Source organism: Coregonus lavaretus (genome assembly GCF_964263955.1).
Source record: "Coregonus lavaretus genome assembly, chromosome: 22".
NCBI classification, from domain to species: domain Eukaryota; kingdom Metazoa; phylum Chordata; class Actinopteri; order Salmoniformes; family Salmonidae; genus Coregonus; species Coregonus lavaretus.
In genome coordinates, this window is record NC_140009.1 from 18523804 (window position 1) to 18550654 (window position 26851).

Below are 26851 nucleotides of genomic sequence, written 5' to 3' on the forward strand. Positions count from 1 at the left end.
CTCTTGCTGCTGGTGACTCTCAGATCCACCTCTACACAGACAACACCATTTTGTATACATCTGGCCCTTCATTGGACACTGTGTTAACAAACCTCCAAACGAGCTTCAATGCCATTCAACACTCCTTCCGTGGCCTCCAACTGCTTTTAAACGCTAGTAAAACTAAATGCATGCTCTTCAATCGAACGCTGCTTGCACCCGCCCACCTTACTAGAATCACTACTCACGGCGGGTCTGACTTAGAATATGTGGACAACTACAAATACCTAGATGTCGTGTTAGACTGTAAACTCTCCTTCTAGACTCACATTAAGCATCTCCAATCCAAAGTTAAATCTAGAATCGGCTTCCTATTTCGCAACAAAGCCTCCTTCACTCATGCTGCTAAACATGCCCTCGTAAAACTGACTATCCTACCGATCCTTGACTTCGGCGATGTCATTTACAAAATAGCTTCCAACACTCTACTCAGCAAATTGGATGTAGTCTATCACAGTGCCATCCGTTTTGTCACCAAAGCCCCATATACTACCCACCATTGTGACCTGTACGCTCTCGTTGGCTGGCCCTCACTACATATTTGTCGCCAAACCCACTGGCTCCAGGTCATCTATAAATCACTTCTAGGCAAATCCCTGCCTTATCTTAGATCATTGGTCACCATAGCAACACCCACCCTTGGTATGCGTTCCAGCAGGTATATCTCACTGGTCATCCCCAAAGCCAACACCTCCTTTGGCCGCCATTCCTTCCAGTTCTCTGCTGCAAATGACTGGAACGAACTGCAAAAATCTCTGAAGCTGGAGACACTTATCTCCCTCACTAACTTTAAGCATCAGTTGTCAGAGCAGCTTACTGATCACTGCACCTGTACACAGCCCATCTGTAATTAGCCCACCCAACTACCTCATCCCCATATTGTTATTTACATTGTTATTTATTTTGCTCATTTGCACCCCAGTATCTCTATTTGCACATCATCTTCTGCACATCTATCACTCCAGTGTTAATACTAAATTGTAATTATTTTGAACTATGGCCTATTTATTGCCTTACCTCCATAACTTACTACATTTGCACACAATGTATATAGATTTTCTATTGTGTTATTGACTGTACGTTTTGTTTATTCCATATGTAACTCTGTGTTGTTGTTGTTTTTATCGCACTGCTTTGCATTATCTTGGCCAGGTCGCAGTTGTAAATGAGAACTTGTTCTCAAATGGCTTACCTGGTTTAATAAAGGTGAAATAAAAAAATGTACTTGAAAATGTATCAATTGACCAATTCGGCATATTTGGGCAGACTTGTTACAAAATAGTCCAGTATTGCAACGCTTCACTGGATCAATCTGAAACTTTAAACACACACTGCTGACATCTACTGGCCAAAATCTAAATTGCGCCTAAATTGCAATATTATATTATGGCCTTTTCTTGCATTTCAAAGATGATGGAACAAAAAAATAAATATGTTATCTTTTACCAGATCTAATGTGTTATATTCTCCTACATTAAGTTCACATTTCCACAAACTTCAAAGTGTTTCCTTTCAAATGGTATCAAGAATATGCATATCCTTGCTTCAGGTCCTGAGCTACAGGCAGTTAGATTTGGATATGTCATTTTAGGCGAAAATTGAAAAAAAGGGTTTGATCCTTAAGAGGGTATGTTACTAATTACAATTCATATGATATGTTACTCATTTCAATTCGTGCAATATGTTACGAATTTCAATTTGTACAATATGTTACGATTTTGCAAAATGTTCAATATGTTAAGAATTTGAAAAACGTATTGTTAGAAATTGCGTCAATTCAAATCTGGTATTAGGAACAAAAGAGGTCAACACGACTTCTAAGGTATACTAGTTATTTTAATTAATGCAAAAACCTTCAATGGTAAATATGATGTTTCGTATATACGGGCTCTCTGTGATGTCTCGCAGGACACTCCAGAGAACTAACACATTGTTCCAGAAACAATACCCAAATACTCTGACAGAGGGAACTTCCCACTTCTCTGCTGGCCAATTAGAGTAAAGACTTGAGCGTGTTTTAAACTTTCTCAGCCAATCCGTTGTTTCAGGGGTTGTTCTCATCTCTTCGGCGCCATTTGTTACACACTTCAGCCAGGCACAAGATTATCATAACAACCTATCATATTGAGAAGAGCCAGCTCCCTTAGACATCATTCCTAGTCAAAGGAAGACTCATAGATCACAAAGAACCAGTATAGTCTAGAATTTGAAGACACATCCTTATCTAATTTTACCCCCTAAAACAGCTCTTCACATCAATCACAGCCTTGCCAGGTGTCACAGCCTACATTAGCCCAGTCAAGAATGCATTATTTCTAAGTTAGTCATCCCATCAGTTTAGGAGAATAATAAATCCCCAATAGTATGATATGTTACGAATTACAATTTGTTGTTGCTAACGTTAGCAGGTGGCTAACGCTATCGTTAGCTAGCTGGCTAACGTTAGCTAGGCTAGGAGTTAGGTTAAAGGGTTAAGGTTAGGGCAAGGGTTAGCTAAACCGCAGAGACAGAAGGGGGAACCCAGACACTTCACAGGGGCTATAAAGCTGAAGCATCCGTTATAACGTTTTCTCACCACCAGATATGGTAGTGAGAGGAAGTCCAGTTGCGGGTAGTGGGAGAGGATGGAACTAGGTGAAACTGGGCTGAGAGGATGGAACTAGGTGAAACTGGGCTGACATTCTGCAAATTTTCTCATCAATGAAACATCTGATCTCAATACATGTTTCTGTTCCCAAAACTGGAATCTGTTACGAACACAGTGCACTAAGTTTTATAGACTTGAGGCTTTGCCAAAGTTTTTAAAAATTGCTTTGTTTTTAAGGAGTGCAAGGTCTAATTGAGTTTGTGCACATGTGCACTTCACAGAGGAGGCATTCCCTAACGGAAATATGCAAATACATGCTACAACGTGCAAATAGGACTCGCTAGCTCGTGCTTGGCTTTGCCCACCTGCTTGCTTGATCTGTCCACTGTGGTTCATTTGCTCCCACTGTAAACGACGCAGATTAATTATCTTGGTTAGCTATAAAAATCATATATTTTTTTTTCTTCTTTTTTTTTTAGGTGGTAGATCAAGTTTTAATATTGCAGATAGATTGTAACTTCCATCAATGTAATTGTCTGCATCACTTCCAATCCCAAGGTAGAGGATGTGTGTGTGTGTGTGTGTCCGTGCGTGTGTTAACGTTCAGATTTTGACGAGACCCTTTTCGGTCGTTCACCCTGAGAGAGCTGAGGGAGAAAGGTGCAAGGGTCTGTCAAAATTAATTAGCCTACTAGCCTACGGTCAACTTGAGTTCATTGAACATAAGCAAGGGACACTGTTTTGTTTGGTTTATACTTTGTCTAAAGGTATAGAAAAAACACAGGAGAGAGTGACAGTCTGACATGCTTTTTGGTGTTATGTAACGTTAGCCGTTATTGCAATCTCCAAGTCCAACAAATGCGTTGTTTCCGGATAGGATGCGCACCGGGAGGCGGTCGGAAATGGCGGCGAGTAGTGCAGACGAAATTGAGAAAAAAGTTGGTGAAGCAACAGCTGTGCTGGAATGCGAACAATATGGGTGTCAGTTCTGATGGTATGGAGAATGGGTGGAGAATTTGTCCCATATGCACTGCAGTGTTTTAAATGCCAAAGAATGGGACATGTAACTGCTCAGTGTAAAGGAAAGAAAATATGTGCCAAGTGTGGAGGGGAACATGATTACGGTAAATGTGGAAGCAATGTGAAGGTGAAGTGTTGTAATTGTGGGGAGAACACAGTGCAGCATTTGGTGGATGCCAGGTACAGAGAGAGGCTAGAGAGGCTCAGAGATATTGGATCAGTCATGATGTATCATATGCAGAGGCCATAAAACAGATTGGTAGAACTACAGTACGGACTGATGGAGCTTACATGGATATACGTGTAGTAAGTGGACCTACTGTCGGGGCTGATGCTTCTGATGGTCCTTACATGGTTTCGAGGCCTGTTCAGAAATCTTGTGCTCATGAATGTGTGGTGTCAAAGGACACTTTGATAATGAATAAAGTTGACTTCATAGCTTTTATTGGTAAGGTTATCAATACGACTCGGGTTGTGGAAAGCATAAATGCCAGGTTGAAGGTTATTGTGGAGATGGCAAAATAGATATTGGGGGTAACAGATGTTAATGTTGAAATTGTTGACATGCTGAACAATCCTACGGGTGGAGTATTTCCGCATGATATAGATAAAGCTTAATGGGGTTGGGGAGGGTTTTTGGGGAGGGGAGAGGTTGTGGTAGAATTTAGGGATTTATTTGTGAATTTTATTTTCATGGTAGTACAGAATTGGGCAGATCATGATTGATAGTACATTCCAGCACGGTAGTTGGTGGCATGCACTTTAAACGTTTGTTTGCGGACCGCCATGATATCATAGAAAAGGAAAAAGAAGAAGCAGCGTTGATGGTCTTGAACATACAGTTCTTCATACCCGCTTTCCCGGGAAAATCTGCAACAAAAATGCGCTAGACGCGAAATAGAAACTGAAGCACATGAGTCTTGTGGATTCGTTTTCTATAGTCTAGCAACTTTACTTGCACAGTCTTGTAACTTAAAGTCGTTTGTTGCGGTGAGTTCAGTGTCGATTGAACAGACGGGACTGTATGTGAGGCAAGGCCGCGACAGTTGGGTTTTGGAGGTTTGCTGGTCCCACGGAGAAGCGAGGGGTAATGTCCTGGTGGCCGCGCGGGTAAGCCAATCGGACATATTATTGCATTGTATACAGTTGTAAAAAGGAGCCAAGCGCATCAATTTATTCCACGAAAACCTGGCACAGCATTCCAGAAAGCATAAAGGCTTTTGTACACTCGTTGTATTTTCAGGGGACTTCGTGTGCATTTTGGTTGTGATCCGGAAGCTAGCTCCGCAGCTAGCTAACTGTTCAGTAACAGTCAATTGCTCGTTTAGAAGCCGTTGTTATTGTGGCCAGCAAATCAAATTGTATTTATCACATGCACTGAATACAACTGGTGTAGACTTTACAGTGAAATGCTTGCTTACGAACCTTTCCCAACGACGCAGAGTTAAAAATAAATAAATAATAGTAACTAACACGAGGAATAAAATAAAATACACAAGAATGGAGCTATATACAGGGAGGACCAGTACCAGATCAATGTGCAGAGGTACTTGAGGTAGATATGTACATGAAAGCAGGGTGACAAGGCATCCGCTTGGCTAGATAATAATAAGAGTAAAATAAAGAACGTAGCTGCCGGCTAGTAGTTGTTTGCTTGCTGGCCAAGTAAGCTAACGTTACCGGCTTCTTCTTCACCACCAGTTGCAGTCAATTTGAAGTTTCTCTGTCATGTATGCAACAATTTACTAATCACAATTGTAGTTATCCACTTAGCATGGTGCATATGTCATTGATAAGCCTAAATTGAAGGTTGGCTTTATTGCTCGCAGCAGTAGTAGTTTGTTGATTAGCTAGCGAGCTAACGTTAACTACATTATTTCCAAGACGGGTAGGTGGGCTTAAGGATGGAATTCGTTACATTGTGTCTGTGAACACTAACTTGTTACAATGTTGCGCAGTTTGAAGGACATGTATTGGAATTTTGTAATATTGGGGATTTATTATTCTCCTAAATTGATGGGATGACTAACTTAGAAATAATGCATTCTTGACTGGGCTAATGTAGGTTGTGACACCTGGCAAGCTGTGATTGATGTGAAGAGCTGTTTTAGGGGGTAAAATGAGATTAGGATTTGTGTCTCCAAATGCTAGACTATACTGGTTCTTTGTGATCTGTGAACCTTCCTTGGACGTAGGAATGGTGTCTAAGGGAGCTGGCTCTTCTCACTATGACAGGTTGTTATGATAAACGTATGCCTGGTAACAGAAGAGGCTGGCAACAGGGGTGCATCAACGGATTGGCTGAGTAAGTCTAAACCACGCTCAAGTCTTTACTCTAATTGGCCAGCAGAGAGGTGGGAAACTCTCTCTGTCAGAGTATTTGAGCAAGATCCTAGAACAATGGATTAGTTCTCTGGGGTGCCCTGCGAGGTATTTCAGAGAGCCCGTATATACGAAACATAATATTTACCATTGAAGGTTTTTGCATTAATTAAAATAACTAGTATATCTTAGAAGTCGTGTTGACCTCTTTTGTTCCTAATGCCAGATTTGAATTGACGCAACTTTAACAATTGGTGACACTCGACGTGATCTGGTAGAAGGGACTTCGCTGGGTAATGTCCGGCCCATTTGGTCACCTCTTTCATTGGACAGTGTGTTTCACAAAAAGTCCGGACCACTTAAAGAAGGTAAGCAGATACCTATTGTTAAATAACTAAAGATCTGCACATTGGCTTTATTCAAATTAATTTTGTGAAACAACTGGTTGATGTAAGTGAACTAAATTATGAAACTATTATGAGTAGATAAGCACAATATTGTGATATGCAAACCTGTGGTAAATGTGATGTTAAACCATGGTATCACAGAGAGTATTGGTTCTACCGGCAAGGTCCGTAACTGAGATACGGCTAGGTTCAGGAGACAATACTGACATCTACCGGCAAGGTCCGTAATTGCGACAATACGGCTAAGGTTCGGAGATATAGGGAATAATTGATTTAAGTAATTGCTATCGGCAAGGTTCGTAACTACGACAGTACGACTAAGGTTCGAAGAATTACACCGGCAAGGTCCGTAACTACGAGGATACGGCTAGGTTCGGGAAATTTTAGATATAGGGAATAATTGATTTAAGTAATTGCTATCGGCAAGGTTCGTAACTACGACAGTACGACTAAGGTTAGAAGAATTACACCGGCAAGGTCCGTAACTACGAGGATACGGCTAGGTTCGGGAAATTTTAGATAAATACTAGCGACTGGCAAGGTCCATAACTTCGAGGATATGGCTAGGTTCAGCTGAGTATTTTTTAAAGATAGTAGAGGAGACTGTGTGCCCAAATAGAAGAGGCTGTGTGCCCAAATAGATTGTGTGTGGAGTGTAGGTGTGTCATTTATGACTGTGTGACATATTTGACTGTGTGATAGGGTTATGACTGTATAATGTGAGTGAGTGCGATAACTGTGTACTATTTTTGCTGTGTGATAACTGTATACTACGTTTAACTGTGTACCATTTTTGGCTGTGAATACAAAGAATATTTTAAAACAGTAAATAATGAGAATTACAATTAGGAAATAAGGTTTAAATTGTGCAAACGTTAACAAAAGACACCCATAGGAGGTACTATAAAAAGTTAGACAGTGCGAGTGTTGTCGTATGCATGAAAGTGTGAATGATAAACCTGTATACCTTGATAGAAAACAAATTGGGAATCAAAAGACGTTTGTGGCTGTTCAAACGGTATAATTTGGGAATATATGTTGGATTTGTGGTTACTCAAACCATTTAACCCGTCAGTGACAATCGAAAACATGAAATGAAAAGTGATGAATGAGTGTGACTGAACTAAAACGTTTGAACTGATATATTTGAAATATAACATTTGATGTTTGACATAGCATAGTACTGGTTTTAAATAAGTAAATTGAAGTGATATGGTGTGGCGCTTGATTTGATATAACAACCATTGGTTAATTAATTAAAACACTTGGGTTTATTCGTTCAATATACCATTTGATGTGTGGCACTGTAAGAATACTGCTTTCAAATAATTAAGGCTGAAATAAACGTGCGCCAACTTTAACTAATTAGGTGGGAATTATTTGATTTAAATAAATAGACTAAAGTACTTTGAATAACGGCAGAATATTGGAAACGCGCTAAAACGAGAAACAGCTCCTCACAGCTCCTCAAAAAGCCTGTTCCCCCTGAACGGGAAAGAAGTAGAGTTGCGAGGGGAGGGGCTGGAGAGAGCGAAAGTGTGGCTTTTGGAGCCAGGAAAAGACTGGGAGTTGGCTGGGAACGCATGTGGGTATCTGACGAGAGAATGTTCTAAACTTGCTCACCCGAGCGTAGACGTGCGTCATGGGTGAGAGAGTAGAGAACATTTAATCAATCAATCAATCAATCAATTTTTATTTTATATAGCCCTTCTTACATCAGCTAATATCTCGAAGTGCTGTACAGAAACCCAGCCTAAAACCCCAAACAGCTAGTAATGCAGGTGTAGAAGCACATTTACATTTGCAATTTTGGTAATTTGGCAGACGCTCTTGTCCAGAGCGATTTATGGGAGCAATTGGGGTTGAGTGCCTTGCTCGAGGGCACATCGGCAGATTTTTCGCCTGGTCGGCTCGGGGATTGGAACCGGCGACCTCTCGGTTGTTGGCGCGGCGCTATTGGTAACTAAACTGCCTACCGCCCCATATGAGTTTAAGATTGTGGCGTTGTTGGATCATGTGATGGTGGAATAAACTGACCATAAGTAATGTTGTTTTAGACATAATGTATAATATAGTACAAAGCAAATAGAGGGTTAAATTGAACTAATTATCATGGTAGAGCTAACGTAGTACAGTGAGGGAACTTCGTTTTGTGTCAGAGGGTAAAATGAGAAATCAGTAATATGCTATTGGTGGAAATCTATTTATCATTTCAAGGCATGGAGTAACAATCTGCATTTATGAGTGTAAATTCCACTGCTGATGTGTTGATCGAATGGGTACGATGGAGTAGTTGGTTTGGTAATGTTGAATGGACTATTTGTAGCGTGTTTTGGGGTTACATAGAAAGACTCACTTATTCAACAGGGAATGGGTAGAGAGAGAGAGAGTTTTTACGTGTATTAAAAGTTGCATAAGATAGCTTTAGTAGTATTCTAGATAGATCTATGAAAATATGTTACAAGTACGAATGACATTATTTCCTAAGAAGGAAGATTGTAGGGAAGTTTCCCGTGCCTCCCCCATAATGCAGGAAGGAGCAGGAGAGGGGGAGGAGATGTAAGAGACAGGACATAGTTCAGATGGTAGGAATGTCATTAAGCGTATGCTGATAAACGATAGCAAGTATTTGTTTTATTAATTAGGGCCTAATCAGAGAGAACAGTTAAATAAATTGAATAGCGAACTGAAATGGGTTAGCGGGAAAATACAAAATAGTTGGACAATTTTAGAACGATAATTTATTTTGGTTAGGATGAAAGTATGCATTGGCTGTTGTGCTGGGGAAATAGCGCCAGCCTGTGGTGGGTTCTGGATTGGTGAAACGGTGGGGACAGGAACAATAGAAGGGGGGACAGATTTTCCTAGGGGGTTGAACAAATAATTGATAGTGGATCATTTGAGATGAGATCACATGTAGCAGAGATAGGGTAATCAATTAAATAATCATTGTATACTCGAGGAATTTTTAGTGGTTTAATGGATTAGTTATGAGGAATTAGATTGATACAAACAATTATTGATGGGTTAAGACTGGGGATATCTGTATCATGTTTTGTGTATACTACCATCTTTAGATTATAACCAGGAGAAAGAGATTAGCTCATCTCAGTTAGGCAGTATTTAGGTCATAAAAGTGAGCTATCAAATTGAGTGAGGCCTGGCTATTTGTGATTGTTGTTTTTTCAAATTGGGTTAAAATGGATTCACAGAGCCAGAGGCTGTACAGAGAAAGGTGGAGCCCCCATGTTGCCCTAGTGAAAGAACATTCAGAGGAATGGTTATCACTAGGTAAATGGATAAAACAGGGGAAAAACATTACTGATTAGCAGAATACACCAAATGGGGATCAGTATGGCCACTCCACTGGGAGATATAGAAGAAAGTTAAATTGGAGAGCAAAAACCCTGCCCGGGGTCCACTTGGAGACAAGTTTTAACGGATGACAGGAAGAGATTTTCTTAACTCAGGAACAGGAGGCTGAGTTAGCAGCAACTCCGTTCAAATTATGGTCACAAGGACCAGCCGATGTAAGACTAATTAAGGGGGTAGCTCCAGTACAAGTGATTCCTCGATCCGATAATAGACCATAACAAAAGCAATACCCTATGAAACCAGAAGCAATAAAAGGGATAACACCTACATTTCAGCATTTACTTAAGGGAGGGGTGATAATTCCTGGAGATGAGGCACAATGCAACTCTCCAGTATTTCCTGTTAAAAAGGCGGCACCTAGCGCCGACTGGAGGATGGTCATGGACTTGCAGGGGGTTAATAGAAATATAATTCCCAGAGTTCCATGTGTACCAGATCCACATACATTGCTGAACCAATTGAAACTAGAGAACTCATATTTTACAGTGATAGATTTAGCTAATGCTTTCTTTAGTATCCCAGTTCATCCGGATAGTCAGGGGTGGTTTGGCTTTACTTTTCAGGGAAGGAAATGGACTTACGCTAGGAGGCCTCAAGGCTACTCAGAAAGTCTTACAATCTTTGTCCAGGCTATAACTAAGAATTTGGGAAAGTTTGAACCTAGGGAAGGAAGCCAAATGTTAGTTTATGTAGATGATATTCTATTGGCTAATCCCACTCAGGAGGGATGTAAGAGGGATACAATCCAATTGTTAACCTTCCTGGCAGAACAGGGACACAAAGTGAGCAAAAAGAAACTTCAACTTTGGCAGAGCGAGGTCATTTACCTAGGACACACTATAACTCAGGAGGGGCGAATGTTAAACTCATCCAGGAAAACTGCTATACTTGAAGCGCCAAAACCGTTAAAACAAAAAACAAATGATGAGCTTTTTGGTAATGATAAACTGCTGTAAAGCTTGGGTACTCCATTATGTACTGCATACGGGTAAATTAAGTGATCTTATCTATGGGAAGGCAATGGCAGCCCATGGTAAAGTAATTTGGAACTCTAAGGAGGCATACATACATCAGGGATGTTATCCAAATGGTAGAGAGTAAAGAGGGATATGACATTGGTCGTGATTTAAAGATGATGAGGTTTTTTGGTGGGCTATTAGATATAACTGTGTTAATCATGAACATAGAGATTTTTATTCTTTGTTGCTAGACAGAAGACTTAGGTGACCTAAATATAGACTTGTCATGTCCAACAATTAGTCTTCAGGTCAAGCCCGGGAGAGCCTGGGTAGAACAGAGTTTGAACTAAACATAAGTGTTTTTACAAGATAAGAGATTGAAGATTGGAGTACTAATTGATTCTGAACTGGATGAAAGGTGAATTTAGCTGCCATAAAAGACAAAGGAAGTGGGAGGAGCAATAAAGAAGCAATAGACAATCTCAAAAATGAAAGGCATGGCAATTGGATGATAAATTACCTAAGGGATGGTTTAGAAAGGTGGTAATATTGACACATGGGCAAATCATGTGTCAAAAAGGGGGAGTGATAGGATTAAATAATAATGATAGGATTAAATAAATAAAATACTTTTTAAAAAAAATTGAGAGCTCAACATGTATGTGTGAAGAAAGTTTATTAACCACACCTGTATGTCAGAGGTTTTGTGCCCCACAGGTGAACTAAAGGAGAAGGTGACCCACTCTATCTCACCAGGAGACTGGGTGTGGATCCAGTCCCTAAAAGAAGAAAAACTGGAAGCAGGCCTGTTGGGAAGGGCCCTATCAAGTCCTATTAGATCCACCTGGGTGCATGTCACACACTGCAAAAAGGTAAACCCAGTTACACCTGATGAACAAACACAGAGTTAGGAGAAAGAACCGATCACCATTAGGGCTCGGGGGTTGGCTCCTTAACGAAGATTCCCTTACCCTGTCTGATCATCCCTGTGTGAGTTCGGTAGAAGGTGAAGCAATGGGTTGGCGTCTGACATGTTCTCAGGGTGAGGGTGGGGATTCACAGGTCTCCTGACGGTAGGTAGCTGTCTGATTGTGGGGGCCATATTCCTAACACACTCAAACCCTTCTGATCAGCCAAAGGTAGTAGTTAACCTAACACAAGTTGATAAAATAATACCTGAGCACAGTCTACGAAGGCATAGGAGACAGCTAGACGTAGGGAAAGGGGAAGTACTAGGGACTTTAGGGGAGGACATCACCATATGTATGTCACCATGTACATCCTGGGATTATGTAGTTGCTCATACCGAGGGGGGGGATATGTAAATCTCCATACACAGTTTAGGGACAGGTGTAGTATTGTGAAAGTAGGGAATTACCAGAAATGGCAGTGCGACCCATAGAAGGGTAGGTACTGTCTGAAAGTCTGAAGTACGCAAAAACAGGTTTATCCTCCATGCAAGCCACCTGGGAATGTGGTGAAAGAGTCTTGTAGTAACTTGAACTATCTGTATCCCCCGATAACAAAGTCATTCCGACCTAGGTTGCCTATGTTTGAAGTCTCAGGGGATTCTAATTGTTTTTCTAGGACTAGTAAAATAGGATACAGAGTAGGGCATCTTAGCTCCTGCTCCTACACAGAGAATATCACAACTAAAAGAGACCATGACTAATCTCTCCTCTTTGTTGCAGCCAGAGGATTTTAGGAACCAAAACCAGGCCCGTGCTGACATCTGATGGTTGTGTGGTGATAACTGATTGTGAATTCACCTACATACGCAAATAATCAAACCTGTCAGAGACTGGTGAGTTGTCACGTAGAAAGTAGGACCTCCTCCCGGGATCCTTTGATGAAAGGATCCTTTGATGGGATAGGAGTACCTCTAGGGGTACCAGAACAATTCAAAGCTAGGAATCAGATCACAGCTGAGTTTGAATCAAGTTTTTTTGGTGGTCAACAATTAATAAAAACGTAGATTGGATGAATTATATTTACTATAACCAGCAAAGATTTATAAACCACACTCGTGATGCATTAAAGGGATTAGCTGAGCAGACAGCGGCAACTAGCTTAATGACATGGCAGAATAGAATAGCTTTAGATATGCTTTTGGCTGAGCGGGGCGGAGTTTGTGTTCTGTTTGGATATATGTGCTGTATTTTATCCTCAAACAATATAGCACCGGACGGGTCCGTAACAAAAGAGCTTCAGGGAGTAACTATGCTGACGAACGAACTGGCTGAGAACTCTGGTATTGATAGCTCCATAAACGGTTGGTTTGATAACATATTTGGTAAATGGAAAACTATTGTTGTAACTATTCTGGGTGAAGTTATAGCTTCTATGGGTATACTTGTTCTTTGTGGATGTTGTCTTATTTCCTGTGTCTGAGGTTTGGTGAGAAAGGAGATGGAGAAGGTGGTTTCCCAACAGATGGTGAGATACGGCCCAATCCTGGACTCCAACCTAGGAATGGAGGATATGACCTACCAGGCTTGGTGGAGTGACACTAGAGGGTGTCTAAAGGGGGCCAAAATGTACTTCTCTGTTTGTGTTTTATGCTTTATCAATCAAGTTAACCATGTGAATGTTTGTCTTTCCTTATGTGATGGTTTGAAGTTCTTTGATGACTGGTAACAATTTGCAAGTTGGGTGTAGATGGACTGAGGGTTTTAATTTTTTAGTATCATTATGGCCTATTAATAAAAGTGTGATTATTTTTGTTTGTATTGTATTATAATGAATGACACCCTGTGTTTTCTTATTTTTTGAATCACACCTTAGTAGGTGTGAAAAGGGGGATTATTGGGGATTTATTATTCTCCTAAATTGATGGGATGACTAATTTAGAAAGAATGCATTCTTGACTGGGCTAATGTAGGTTGTGACACCTGGCAAGCTGTGATTGATGTGAAGAGCTGTTTTAGGGGGTAAAATGAGATTAGGATTTGTGTCTCCAAATGCTAGACTATACTGGTTCTTTGTGATCTGTGAACCTTCCTTGGACGTAGGAATGGTGTCTAAGGGAGCTGGCTCTTCTCACTATGACAGGTTGTTATGATAAACGTATGCCTGGTAACAGAAGAGGCTGGCAACAGGGGTGCATCAACAGATTGGCTGAGTAAGTCTAAACCACGCTCAAGTCTTTACTCTAATTGGCCAGCAGAGAGGTGGGAAACTCTCTCTGTCAGAGTATTTGAGCAAGATCCTAGAACAATAGATTAGTTCTCTGGGGTGCCCTGCGAGGTATTTCAGAGAGCCCCTATATACGAAACATCATATTTACCATTGAAGGTTTTTGCATTAATTAAAATAACTAGTATATCTTAGAAGTCGTGTTGACCTCTTTTGTTCCTAATGCCAGATTTGAATTGAGCAACTTTGACAGTAATTCATGTTTCAACATACATAGTTAGATGCACGAGGTAGGCCAACTGCAGTATTTTATTTTTATGTAGTCCAAATAGCTTTTTAAAAGGTAAAGATGTATTGTCATTGCATTGGTAAAGGGTGTATTTTTTAAGGAGAGGGTTACTTTTGGCCGAATGACCTTGAACTTTGTAAATAGTGGGACAACTTTGTCAGAATCAACCGGCCTAACTTTGTTGTGGGGAAACGAAGCGTTACAACAACCATGTGTAGTGATCACTTTGTCCCGAACGACTGAGTGATACATTTACATTTTAGTCATTTAGCAGACGCTCTTATCCAGAGACTTACAGGAGCAGTTAGGGTTAAGTGCGTTGCTCAAAGGCACATCGACATATTTTTCACCTAGTCGGCTCGGGGATTAGAACCAGCGACCTTTCGGTTACTGGCAAAACGCTCTTAACCACTAAGCTACCTGCCGCCCCACATGTGGAAGGCTGGTTTCTTGGACAGGCTCAGGCTGAATGTCGGCGCTGTACCGACCGTCATTAGGGACATCATACCATCTGTGAGAGACGTAATCGGTCTATCGTTCTAAATTACCACGCGTTCTACATGTCCAAACCTTGTGGTAGAGAGACGATACTGTCATATTAAGTCAAGACATCTCTTAATAAAGCCTTGTTCACATTGGCAGTTTGAAGTGACTCAAAAAAATAGCAATTGCATATCCGATTAGAATCTGTTCGTTTTCCGGCAGTCTGAACAGCCAAAAGCCACATGGAATTGGATATTTCAAGCCACATTTCAAACCACCATCGTAGGTGGTTTGAAGTCAGATACAAATCTGATTTCTGGCCATGCAACTTGTCTGGTCAAATCTGATTGATTTGCCCTCAAGTGTTTAAAAAAAATTAGCTAATGGGGATCCCTAATAAATACAAAAATAACCCTGCACACACACTGGTCTTTACAATGACAACTACCGTTGCCATGTCAGCAAATTACTGCTGTCTGAACACACACAAATCCAATTTGGTCACTTGTAACTTGTTGTTTGGACAGTCAGTATCCCAAAATGGATTTGAAAAGCAAAACTGATTTGAGCATTAAGGCCTGCAGTTTAAACAAGGCAGCTCACATGAAATAGGTTCAGCTCAATAAAGCAGCTGGTATGACTGGTAAGTGATAGCAGCTGTGAAGAAACTTTATAATTGATAGGCACATCCATGTCTCACTTAAACATCAAATTAGATTGAATCCAGGTGTGCTAGAGTTTTATGCCTTCCTCTGGTCTCTCCTTCTTGTCTTTTTCTACCTGTTTATTTGCAGCATGCAGAGTGACGATGGAGACGAGATGCTGTGTGTTGACACAGACTCTGATGTGGCGGAACAGAGGGAGAGTTGTAAAGTTAAAGTGAAGTGGACACATGAGGAGGTGAGTGATTGATCTGGACTTAACTTGAGCTCTTGTCCCATAACTCTAAAATGGCCTCCTATACTTGTATACAGTCCTCTGTAACCTAAACACTAACCAGAGGCTCTCAGCTCTGACTAATATAAAAGTGCTATAAAGAGTGAGGAGAATAGTAGCAGCTGCTCTGTAGTTAGCAGGTGCAGTGGTATTTTCTCTAAGTTGTTTTCTCTTGTACTTGTAGGATGATAATCTAAAGATCCTGGTGCACAACTTTGGAAAAAGTGACTGGAAAACTATTGCCAGCTTCCTACCAGTGAGTATTGGGGACAGATATAGTACAGGCTATATGGCTGAATTGTAGAAGATAATTCTAGTCCTATTTTTTCCTATTAGGATTGATACTATGAATAAGAGCCTTATCTGTGTAAAACCTTACAAAAGTTTCTTTCCTCTAGGGACGCACAGAGTACCAATGTATGCACCGCTATATGAAGGCTCTGGATCCAGATATAATCAAGGGTACTTGGACCAAGAAGGAGGATGACAAGGTGAGCATCAACAAGCCAATGTCATTATACAGACAGACAGACAGATGTTTTACTGTCCTTAGAGGAAAATTATTTCCACAGCCCAATAGTTATCCTTCCCCTTCTTTCATCCTTGTCTCTCTGTGGGTCATTGAGCTGGTGAGTAAATATGGGACCAAACAGTGGGCGATGGTGGCCAAGCACCTGAAGGGCCGCCTTGGGAAGCAGTGCAGGGAGCGCTGGCACAACCACCTCAACCCGGACGTTAAGAAGTCCTCATGGACCCCAGAGGAAGACCTGATCATCTACAAAGCCCACTGCGTCCTGGGGAACCGCTGGGCTGAGATCGCCAAGCTGCTACCTGGAAGGTAATTTGCCACAGCAGGGTGTAACATTAACGTTTTTCATCACTGGCCCATTAGGCTAGTTGACCCGGTCACGTCAGTTGACCCAAAATCTACAGTTTAAATGCATTGGGGTCATGCAGGGCTCATACGTTAGGGTGCTGTGTCTATTATTCAACTACGCATAGGCAACATTTTAATATGGTATGTATTAAAAGCTGCATAATATAAATGAATAAAACGAAATAATTTTAGCTAAGTCTAGTAATATTTAACTAGTTATGCTGTGCTCTGATTTCAAGAAGTTATGACTCTTGGTGGTGCTTGAATGAACAGCCAATCATATTGCTCAAATAGCCAGACTTTTACGCATGTGTTTTCAATAATGTGGTGCGGAATCCGATGCTGCCCCAGTAGTTTTCAATGGAAGATCGCAGCAGTGCACAGAGATCTCAAACTGAACAGCCAAAATGCGCGTAAAATGTTGATCGAGCCAGTGGCTGTCGAGATCAACTGGGCCAGACATGTTTTTATTGGCCCGCGGGTCATCATTAATCATTATAATGTCAAATCCTGCCACATGCAATGAAATGGGTCGCATTCAGATCCTACAGTGAGGGGAAAAAAGTATTTGATCCCCTGCTGATTTTGTACGTTTGCCCACTGACAAAGAAATGATCAGTCTATAATTGTAATGGTAGGTTTATTTGAACAGTGAGAGACAGAATAACAACAAAACAATCCAGAAAAACGCATGTTAAAAATGTTATAAATTGATTTGCATTTTAATGAGGGAAATAAGTATTTGACCCCTCTGCAAAACATGACTTAGTACTTGGTGGCAAAACCCTTGTTGGCAATCACAGAGGTCAGACGTTTCTTGTAGTTGGCCACCAGGTTTGCACACATCTCTGGAGGGATTTTGTCCCACTCCTCTTTTTAGATCTTCTCCAAGTCATTAAGATTTTGTGGCTGACGTTTGGCAACTCGAACCTTCAGCTCCCTCCACAGATTTTTTATGGGATTAAGGTCTGGAGACTGGCTAGGCCACTCCAGGACCTTAATGTGCTTCTTCTTGAGCCACTCCTTTGTTGCCTTGGCCGTGTGTTTTGGGTCATTGTCATGCTGGAATACCAATTTTCAATGCCCTGGCTGAGGGAAGGAGGTTCTCACCCAAGATTTGACGGTACATGGCCCCGTCCATCGTCCCTTTGATGCGGTGAAGTTGTCCTGTCCCCTTAGCAGAAAAACACCCCCAAAGCATAATGTTTCCACCTCCATGTTTGACGGTGGGGATGGTGTTCTTGGGGTCATAGACGGCATTCCTCCTCCTCAAAACACGTTGAGTTGATGCCAAAGAGCTCCATTTTGGTCTCATCTGACCACAACACTTTCACCCAGTTCTCCTCTGATTCATTCAGATGTTAATTGGCAAACTTCAGATGGGCATGTATTTGTGCTTTCTTGAGCAGGGGGACCTTGCGGGCACTGCAGGATTTCAGTCCTTCACGGCGTAGTGTGTTACCAATTGTTTTCTTGGTGACTATGGTCCCAGCTGCCTTGAGATCATTGACAAGATCCTCCTGTGTAGTTCTGGGCTGATTCCTCACCGTTCTTATGATCATTGCAACTCCACGAGGTGAGATCTTGCATGGAGCCCCAGGCTGAGGGAGATTGACAGTTCTTTTGTGTTTCTTCCATTTGCGAATAATCGCACCAACTGTTGTCATCTTCTCACCAAGCTGCTTGGCGATGGTCTTGTAGCCCATTCCAGCCTTGAGAGCTACAATCTTGTCCCTGACATCCTTGGAGAGCTCTTTGGTCTTGGCCATGGTGGAGAGTTTGGAATCTGATTGATTGCTTCTGTGGACAGGTGTCTTTTATACAGGTAACAAGCTGAGATTAGGAGCACTCCCTTTAAGAGTGTGCTCCTAATCTCAGCTCGTTACCTGTATAAAAGACACCTGGGAGCCAGAAATGTTTCTGATTGAGAGGGGGTCAAATACTTATTTCCCTCATTTAAAATGCAAATCAATATAGGACATTTTTGACATGCGTCTTTCTGGATTTTTTTGTTGTTATTCTGTCTCTCACTGTTCAAATACACTGTGATGTCACGAGAGGCTGTGTCCTGGAGGGACGTTACATCCCCCTGAGATGGCTGCAAACCCAGACAGCTATGGCTCCATCTGCTGGTATGGTCGGGAACTCCACCCCTCTATGGCCAATCTTCCCACGCAGCTGAAACAAATCAGGAGCTGATGAGCTGAAGGGTTTTGAAGGGAAGAGACACACTGAGAGGGAGTGTGTGGGTTGTGAAGAAACACAGTCTCCAACCTGGGCTCTCTGGAGGACAAGAGTGCTGCACGTCCACTTCCATGAGGAATATAAGGATTTGGAGATACTTACCTTTGGGAAATACTCACCTTTGGATATATTCGCCTGTGGAAATACGGGAGAGACATTTGGAAGGACTTTTTGCTGGGTTGGCCACTAGCTGCAACGTGGACTACAGTAAGGCTGGGGAAAAGTTATCTGAGCGAGTGAGAATTATGATTTTGGATGTGGAAGAGACATCCCTGAACTGTTAACCCTTAAAGAGCCACAAGACAACAGAATTTTGTTATATTTTCGTTAATTTCCCAAGACCTTTAATAAAATCCTTGTTTTGTTTGAACCTTGTCTCCTTGCACTACTTGAGCAATCCCGCTGAAAGCTGTGTAGCCTCTCGTGACGTCACAGATGGTGGAGAATACAGGCAAGCTCAAGCGTTAATAGTGCATGTCAGAGGAGGATACCGAAGGTTTGATCACCCAGTTTTCCAAGTTGGCCGTAGGCTCCCCGCCGACTGAAATGGAGGACATATTGAAAGCCCTTGTTGCTGGCCAGCAAGCCCAGATGCAAGCAAACGTGGCTCTCTTGGAGGAGCAAAAGAAAGCCAACCTTCTGAAGGCAGAGGAATTGCAGTTGCAGAGACAGATGGTTGTCCAAAATACCCGCCCCATAAAGGCAAGTGACTTTATATCTAAGATGGGAGCTACCGATGACATTGAGGCATACCTGCATGCATTTGAGGCCACGGCCACTAGGGAAGCCTGGCCCAAGCAACAGTGGGTTGGTCTGTTAGCCCCCTTCCTAACCGGGGAATCGCTGAATGCTGTCCGGGACCTGGGCCCTGACCAGGTTACTGACTATGATGCCCTGAAGTCTGAGATCCTCAGCAGATATGGACTCACAAAGTTTGGTATGGCCCAGCGCTTTCACAGCTGGACCTTCCAACCAGACCAACCCCCTCGGGCGCAGATGCATGAACTTGTCCGAATCGCAAGGAAATGGCTGGATCCGCAGAGGAATACAGCAGCGGCGGTGGTGGAGGCCGTTGTGGTGGATCGTTACCTACGCGCCCTGCCTTATGAGGCAAAACGGTTCATCAGTCAACAGGCCTTGACCACGGCTGATCTGACCGTGGAAGCTGTGGAAAAGTACCAGGCCACAGCGGAGATGCTGAATGCTTCCCGAAAAGACCCCAGGAGTGCGGCCCCACCACAAATGGGAAGAACCCGTCCAAAGGACCCCAAGGTCTCGAACCCAGCCACGTCAGGACTTATCCCGGCTCCAGGGGGAGCCAGAAACCAGGCGGGTCCAAGAAGAGTACACCAGGAGGGGGAAACTCGACAGTGTTACCGGTGTGGGGAGATGGGACATATCTCCTGGCAGTGTGGGAAACCAGCCGATGAACCTATGCCCACTGCGGAGTCCTCCAGCTCAGCACCCACACACCGTTTTGCCTCGCTCTTGGGAGTCGTAGATGGCGGCCCAGATCGACCCCCCACCTGCCCGGTAACTGTGAATCACCATGATGTGGAGGCCTTACTAGATTCTGGTAGCCGGGCCACCCTGGTGCGTAAGGATTTGGTGGGCCCAACGTGTCTGACCCCGGGGAAAGTCCTCCCAGTTTCCTGTGTCCATGGAGACACCAGAGAATACCCCATTACTGAACTTACAATGACCAGCACACGGGGAACCATACACACGACGGCGGGGGTGGTTGATTCCCTCCCCGTCCCTGTCCTAATTGGACGAGACTGCCCAGCCTTTTACCCACTCTGGAGAGAGTCTCAGGAGAGGATAACCCGAGTACCTCGGAAACGGAGAGGCTCTGATAGGGATGGCAGGTGCCCAGACCGACACAGAGACTGGTCCGGATACGGGAGAAGAGAACGCAGCCCAGGAATGTGCTCCGTTCTCCAGGGAAGAAGACGTCCCAGGCACCCAAGAGCTTCCCCCTCTCACAGGCCAGTATGGGCTGGCAAGCACCACGGCAATGCGGACGCCCTCTCCCGGCGTGATGCCTTCTTCGCTGCCTTTACCCCGACGAGGACGTCGGTCCCGAGGAGGGGGATGTGTGATGTCACGAGAGGCTGTGTCCTGGAGGGACGTTACATCCCCCTGAGATGGCTGCAAACCCAGACAGCTATGGCTCCATCTGCTGGTATGGTCGGGAACTCCACCCCTCTATGGCCAATCTTCCCACGCAGCTGAAACAAATCAGGAGCTGATGAGCTGAAGGGTTTTGAAGGGAAGAGACACACTGAGAGGGAGTGTGTGGGTTGTGAAGAAACACAGTCTCCAACCTGGGCTCTCTGGAGGACAAGAGTGCTGCACGTCCACTTCCATGAGGAATATAAGGATTTGGAGATACTTACCTTTGGGAAATACTCACCTTTGGATATATTCGCCTGTGGAAATACGGGAGAGACATTTGGAAGGACTTTTTGCTGGGTTGGCCACTAGCTGCAACGTGGACTACAGTAAGGCTGGGGAAAAGTTATCTGAGCGAGTGAGAATTATGATTTTGGATGTGGAAGAGACATCCCTGAACTGTTAACCCTTAAAGAGCCACAAGAGAACAGAATTTTGTTATATTTTCGTTAATTTCCCAAGACCTTTAATAAAATCCTTGTTTTGTTTGAACCTTGTCTCCTTGCACTACTTGAGCAATCACAACACCTACCATTAAAATTATAAACTGATCATATCTTTGTTAGTGGGCAAACGTACAAAATCAGCAGGGGATCAAATACTTTTTTCCCTCACTGTATGTTGACCTAGCAGGATTTGTACATTTCTACCTCTGACAGGACTGACAATGCTGTGAAAAACCACTGGAACTCAACCATCAAACGTAAAGTAGAGATGGGAGCATATATTATGGACAATGACGGGAGCCCACTACTACCCACTACTCTGGAGCAGGGCGAGGTCAGCCCTGTGTATTCTTCACATACTAACAAGCACCATGGTTCAACTAACCCATCACCCATTACTTTGGAGCAGGGCAAGGTTAGCCATTTGTATTTCTCACGTTTAACTAATTTGATTTACTTGAACAAAAAACAGCGGTACCTGTATATGCTTTGTGTACTCAAGGTAAATTGTGGCGGTTTGAATATAGTGGTTCTTGTTTGATAACCTAGGTTATCTTTGCTTGCAGGTGGATTTCCGTTGTGATGTTGTTTTAGACGCAGAGCCTGAACCTCCAGAGGTGGTAAGAATGCCATGTCCTTGACTGTTACTCTATTTGCACAACCTCACCAACACTGCGTGTACAAAACATTAGGAGAACTTCCTAATATTGAGTTTTAAAGAAAATTGCAGAAAATATGCAGCTGAAGTCCGACGAGAGCGGATTCATTGCTTTAACTAATTATGACAAATGTTAAGAAAATGTCGAGCGACGTAATGACTTTTCAAATAAGTTACATTACATGTTGGCTGACAATTTGTTAGCTACGCTATCCTTACGAACCGCATAGCATTACAGCAGTATGTACCAGTTAGCTAGTTACCTAACGTTAGTTGGCTACTAATACATCGAACTTGCCAGGCAGTGTATTAACTATCTGCTATCTAACTAACTACCAAACGTTTGACTTGATTATTCACATCATTCTTAGCTAAGTGGTATAGTCGTTGTGTGTTTCAATGGACATTGTTCATTCTGGCTATCTACTCCGATTTCAGAGCACTCTCGCGCAGAATAACTGATGAATTTACGAACGCTCAACACCTGTTGAATATGCCGGTGTCAGTAAACGTGAGATGTTCTCTCATTTGTGTCTGGAAGTAGCTAGCCAACGTTAGCCAGTCAGCTTGGGTGCTTGACTGCCGTGGAACGCTCGGATCAACCCTACTCCTCGGCCAGAGCGTCCAGTGTGTGCTCTGAACGCTCCGAGAGCGAAACGCTCTGAATTTACGAACGGACAATCTGACAACGCTCTGGATTTACTGCAGTGCATCTCCTCCTCATGGACTGCACCAGATTTGCCAGTTCTTGCTGTGAGATGTTACCCCACTCTTCCACCAAGGCACCTGCAAGGAAAGGAAGTGTACCACATGAGGGAGGAGGATGTCTTCCCTGTAACGAACAGCATTGAGATTGCCTGCAATGACAACAAGCTCAGTCCGATGATGCTGTGACACACCGCCCCAGACCATGACGGACCCTCCACCTCCAAATCGATCCCGCTCTAGAGTACAGGCCTCGGTGTAACGCTAATTCCTTCAACGATAAACGCAAATCCGACCATCACCCCTGGTGAGACAAAACCGTAACTCGTCAGTCAAGAGCACTTTTTGCCAGTCCTGTCTGGTCCAGCGACGGTGGGTTTGTGCCCATAGGCGATGTTATTGCCGGTGATGTCTGGTGAGGACCAGCCTCTCTCGGCCTATTGCGGACAGTCTGAGCACTGATGGAGGGATTGTGCGTTCCTGGTGTAACTCAGGCAGTTGTTGTTGCCATCCTGTACCTGTCCCGCAGGTGTGATGTTCGGATGTACCGATCCTGTGCAGGTGTTGTTACACGTGGTCTGCCACTGCGAGGACGATCAGCTGTCCGTCCTGTCTCCCTGTAGTGCTGTCTTAGGCGTCTCACAGTATGGACATTACAATTTATTGCCCTGGCCACATCTGTAGTCCTCGTGCCTCCTTGCAGCATGCCTAAGGCATGTTCACGCAGATGAGCAGGGACCCTGGGCATCTTTCTTTTGGTGTTTTTCAGAGTCAGTAGAAAGGCCTCTTTAGTGTCCTAAATTGCCTACCGTCTATAAGCTGTTAGTGTCTTAACGACCGTTCCACAGGTGCATGTTCATTCATTGTTTATGGTTCATTGAACAAGCATGGGAAACAGTGTTTAAACCCTTTACAATGAAGATCTGTGAAGTTATTTGGATTTTCACTAATTATCTTTGAAAGACAGTGTCCTGAAAAAGGGACATTTCTTTTTTTTTTTGCTGAGTTTAGTATGTAGTGTATATACTCATTAAGTATGTAGTATACAGTATGGGTATTTTAACACAGCTCTGGATTCACTTGATCAGTCTGTCATGGAAAGACCAGGTGTCCTTAATGTTTTGTACACTCAGTGTATGTCTGTGGGAGACCAAACAGAAGTGATATGTCCCGTGTTATTTTATCCTCCTATCAGGCATAATGTATTACTATAACCAAATGGAGACTGTTGAGCATTTTTTTTCACTGTATATTCTTGAAACATTCAACCCGTTTCACCCATTTTCTTTGATCTCTGTAGATGAGGCAATATAGAGAGGCTGTGGCCCCCACGCAAAAAATTAGGCCAAAAAAGGACTCTCACCCAGCCAGGCCGAAGATGGTAGTGTCTCCGCCTGTCTCAGCCAAGAGGGACTCCAACAGCCCCTGCTCCGGCTCTAGCGGTGTCCCCACAACCCACCAGTCGCGCCAGAAGAGCATCACAGAGGCCGTACTGCGGATGATATCGGAGGACATGCTTCCCCTCAGCTTCGTGGAGGGCTCAGGCTTCAGGAGGTTCATGTCTGTGATCGGCCCCCAGTATCAGAGGCCGTCCCAGCGTGCCGTGGGCCTCCGGCTGTACGATGATGTGGAGAAGGCCATCAAGCCCCATCTGATCCGCAACCTGAAGACCTGCCTGGCGGCCAGCGCTGGCGATGCTGTGGTCCACGCCACCCTGGACCTCTGGGCCAGCGCCTATGCCGACCCCATTGTCGCCGTGCAGCTGCACTTCTTGGATGACGACTGGCACATCCACCGGCCCACCGTGGCCTTCCGCCACATCGGTCACAAGAACATGAACGTGGCCGTGGCCCGGGAACTGGAGGCCGTGCTGCTGAGTTACGGCCTGTTCCCCAACAACCTGGGTTACATCATCACCAACAAGGCCAAGCACACCATCGCTGCTTACGACCTCTTCTGCGACTATAGGATAATGTGCTAGTCTCAGCGGGGCGACCCGGACGAGGAGGAGATGCTGGCCTTCCTGGGTGACCAGATGCCCACCGAGGACTTCTCAGAGATCCAGTTTGGCACGCGCGTGGGCTGCATCGCCAACATGCTGCAGCTGGTGTTCAAGGAGGCTCTGAAGAACTCTCGCGTCGTAGAAACCCTGCTGTCCCAGGTGCACAACGTGGTGGCCTTCTTTCACCGTAGCGCCTACTGGAACGAGGTGCTGCTGAAGGAGTGTGGCCTGTCACTGGCCCCCTCACCCGGCAGCCACCACTGGAATTCCACCTTTGTGTCGATGCGGCGGATGGTGCTGGAGGCGGTGTGGGGCTCGGTCATGACCCTGCTTGCCCAGGCCCGCATTGAGGCCAAGGACTCGTCCAGCTCCCCGCCCATGGTGAGGGCCAAGCGCGAGCAGGTGGTGGACATCATCGGCCTGCTGGAGCCCTTCGAGGAGGCCATCCAGGTGCTGCAGAGCGACGCCGTCACCTTCTCCCTCATCATCCCCTCTCTGATTGGCCTGGACAGGACCTTGGAGACCCGCCCCACCAACTACAGCCACTTCTCCAAGGGGCTCCGATCTGGCCTGCACACACACTTCCAGACCCTTATCCTGCAGAGGGACCTGATCCAGGTCACGGTGCTGGACCCCCGCATTAAGCTCCAGCCCTTCGACAACGCCAAGCAGGAGGGGGACACCTCCACACTGGCCGCCCCCTCCAAGTTCCAGGTCCGAACGCTGGTTGAGTCATCGGTCAGCGACATGGATTCCTGGAACCCGTTGGTGAAGCAGAAAGAGTGTGAAGAGAGCCAGGATGACTCTGAGGCCTCCAGCTATAGCAGTGGCAGCAGTAACCTCAAGCGCAAGTCCATCTTCAGTTTCCTCCAGCCTGTGGCCAAGACCATGAAGCTGTCTGAGCTGGACCAGTACTTATCAGAGCCTGTGCTGCATGGGGACGGCTCCACCCAGGTTTTCTGGAGAGATGTCTTGCGGTTTCCCCAGCTCCAGATGGCAGCCAGGAAGCTGCTGGCTGTGCCAGCCACATCAGGGGGCTTTGACCGGCTCTTCCCCATGGCGTCCTGCATCGTCAGGGCCAAGAGGAGCCGGCTGCCCCCTCACACCACCGAGAGGCTGCTGCTCTACAGGAAGTCACTGAGGGGGAAAGATGGGAGGACATCCAATTACAATGGCTCCACTAAACCGTCATAGACATGCAGAACAACAGTGCCTTCTACTGCCCTATACATCTCATTATCAGTCCTGTTTGTGCAGGGTCTCTTACCGTAATCTGTTACGCGATTGTCATCCAAGTAACATGATTGAACAATGAGCCGGAACAGAAACCTGCACACCAAGGGTTGAGCTTTGAGGGCTGAGTGATGTCATGTCGTGAAATGTAACACAACAGAAATAATACTTCTAATTCTTGAATAATAACGTGTTCTTTTTGTAATTAAGAAGTAAATTAATATTAGTTGTCATGGAACATTTTGGAAAGAACATGTTTGGTACACCTTGTAATGGACAATATGGCAAGATAGACAAATATATTTGAGTGTATCCTGGCAACTATTCTTTACATTTTTCTGTTTGGGGTTTGAATCTGTAAACAGATAACAACATAAATGTAATTTTCTACACAAGCAATTTTTTTGTCATTACCTGCTGTAGTTACTGCTGCTTATTTGTCCGTTTTCTTCAAGGATCAACTAGCATACAGGGACCCTGTGTTATAAAGTGACAAATTAGTTCATATTGAATGGTGAGGTTTTTTTTTCTTCTTCTGGTTTGTTTGGTCAAAAACAACTTTCAATCAAATGGACATTGTTTGCATATATTACTGTAAATGGGTCTTATACATGTTGACATTTCACCGATAGAAATATGCACTTCTCTACCTCTTATCTCTTTTAATACTTTTAGGTTTCAGTTGCTTGTCACTGTGAACTCTTACTTGGGGACAAATCTCATAGCAAGTAGTGTTGGAATAGTAGATAAACTGCTTTTCTATGGAAGTTGCACAAATAGGTTAATTTGGATCAGCTTGGAATGAGTGCTCATTTCTGTCAGTTGTAAGTGTACTTAAATAAATTGCCTAAGAATTGAATTTGAATGTGCAGTACAGATAACCTATGGGGACAGTTTCTGTTAACTAGTGATGAATGATGAAAGAGTAAAATGCCTATACTGTATGCAACTGGGTCGAG

At 44.0% G+C, this 26851-nt stretch overlaps 1 protein-coding gene across 1 annotated transcript; it reads left to right on the forward strand.

Annotated features, from left to right (window-relative positions):
* The first annotated feature begins 4363 nt into the window (after positions 1-4363).
* On the forward strand, positions 4364-24798 carry LOC311149548 (myb-related protein B-like). Its single transcript, XM_084186724.1, has 8 exons — positions 4364-4756; positions 15411-15516; positions 15737-15808; positions 15951-16043; positions 16125-16390; positions 21508-21709; positions 21861-21914; positions 23958-24798. Exons 1-8 carry the CDS (start codon positions 4737-4739, stop codon positions 24636-24638), a joined length of 1494 nt encoding a protein of 497 aa, XP_084042850.1. The 5' UTR covers positions 4364-4736; the 3' UTR covers positions 24639-24798.
* Positions 24799-26851: the final 2053 nt, after the last annotated feature.

Bases quoted from the DNA above. Each gene is read 5' to 3' on its own strand.
- LOC311149548 (XM_084186724.1), top strand. From the start codon at position 4,737: ATGTCCTGGTGGCCGCGCGG. The intron at 4,757-15,410 runs GTAAGCCAATCG...GTTTATTTGCAG, and splicing joins ATGTCCTGGTGGCCGCGCGG to CATGCAGAGTGACGATGGAG. The intron at 21,915-23,957 runs GTAAGAATGCCA...TGATCTCTGTAG, and splicing joins AGCCTGAACCTCCAGAGGTG to ATGAGGCAATATAGAGAGGC.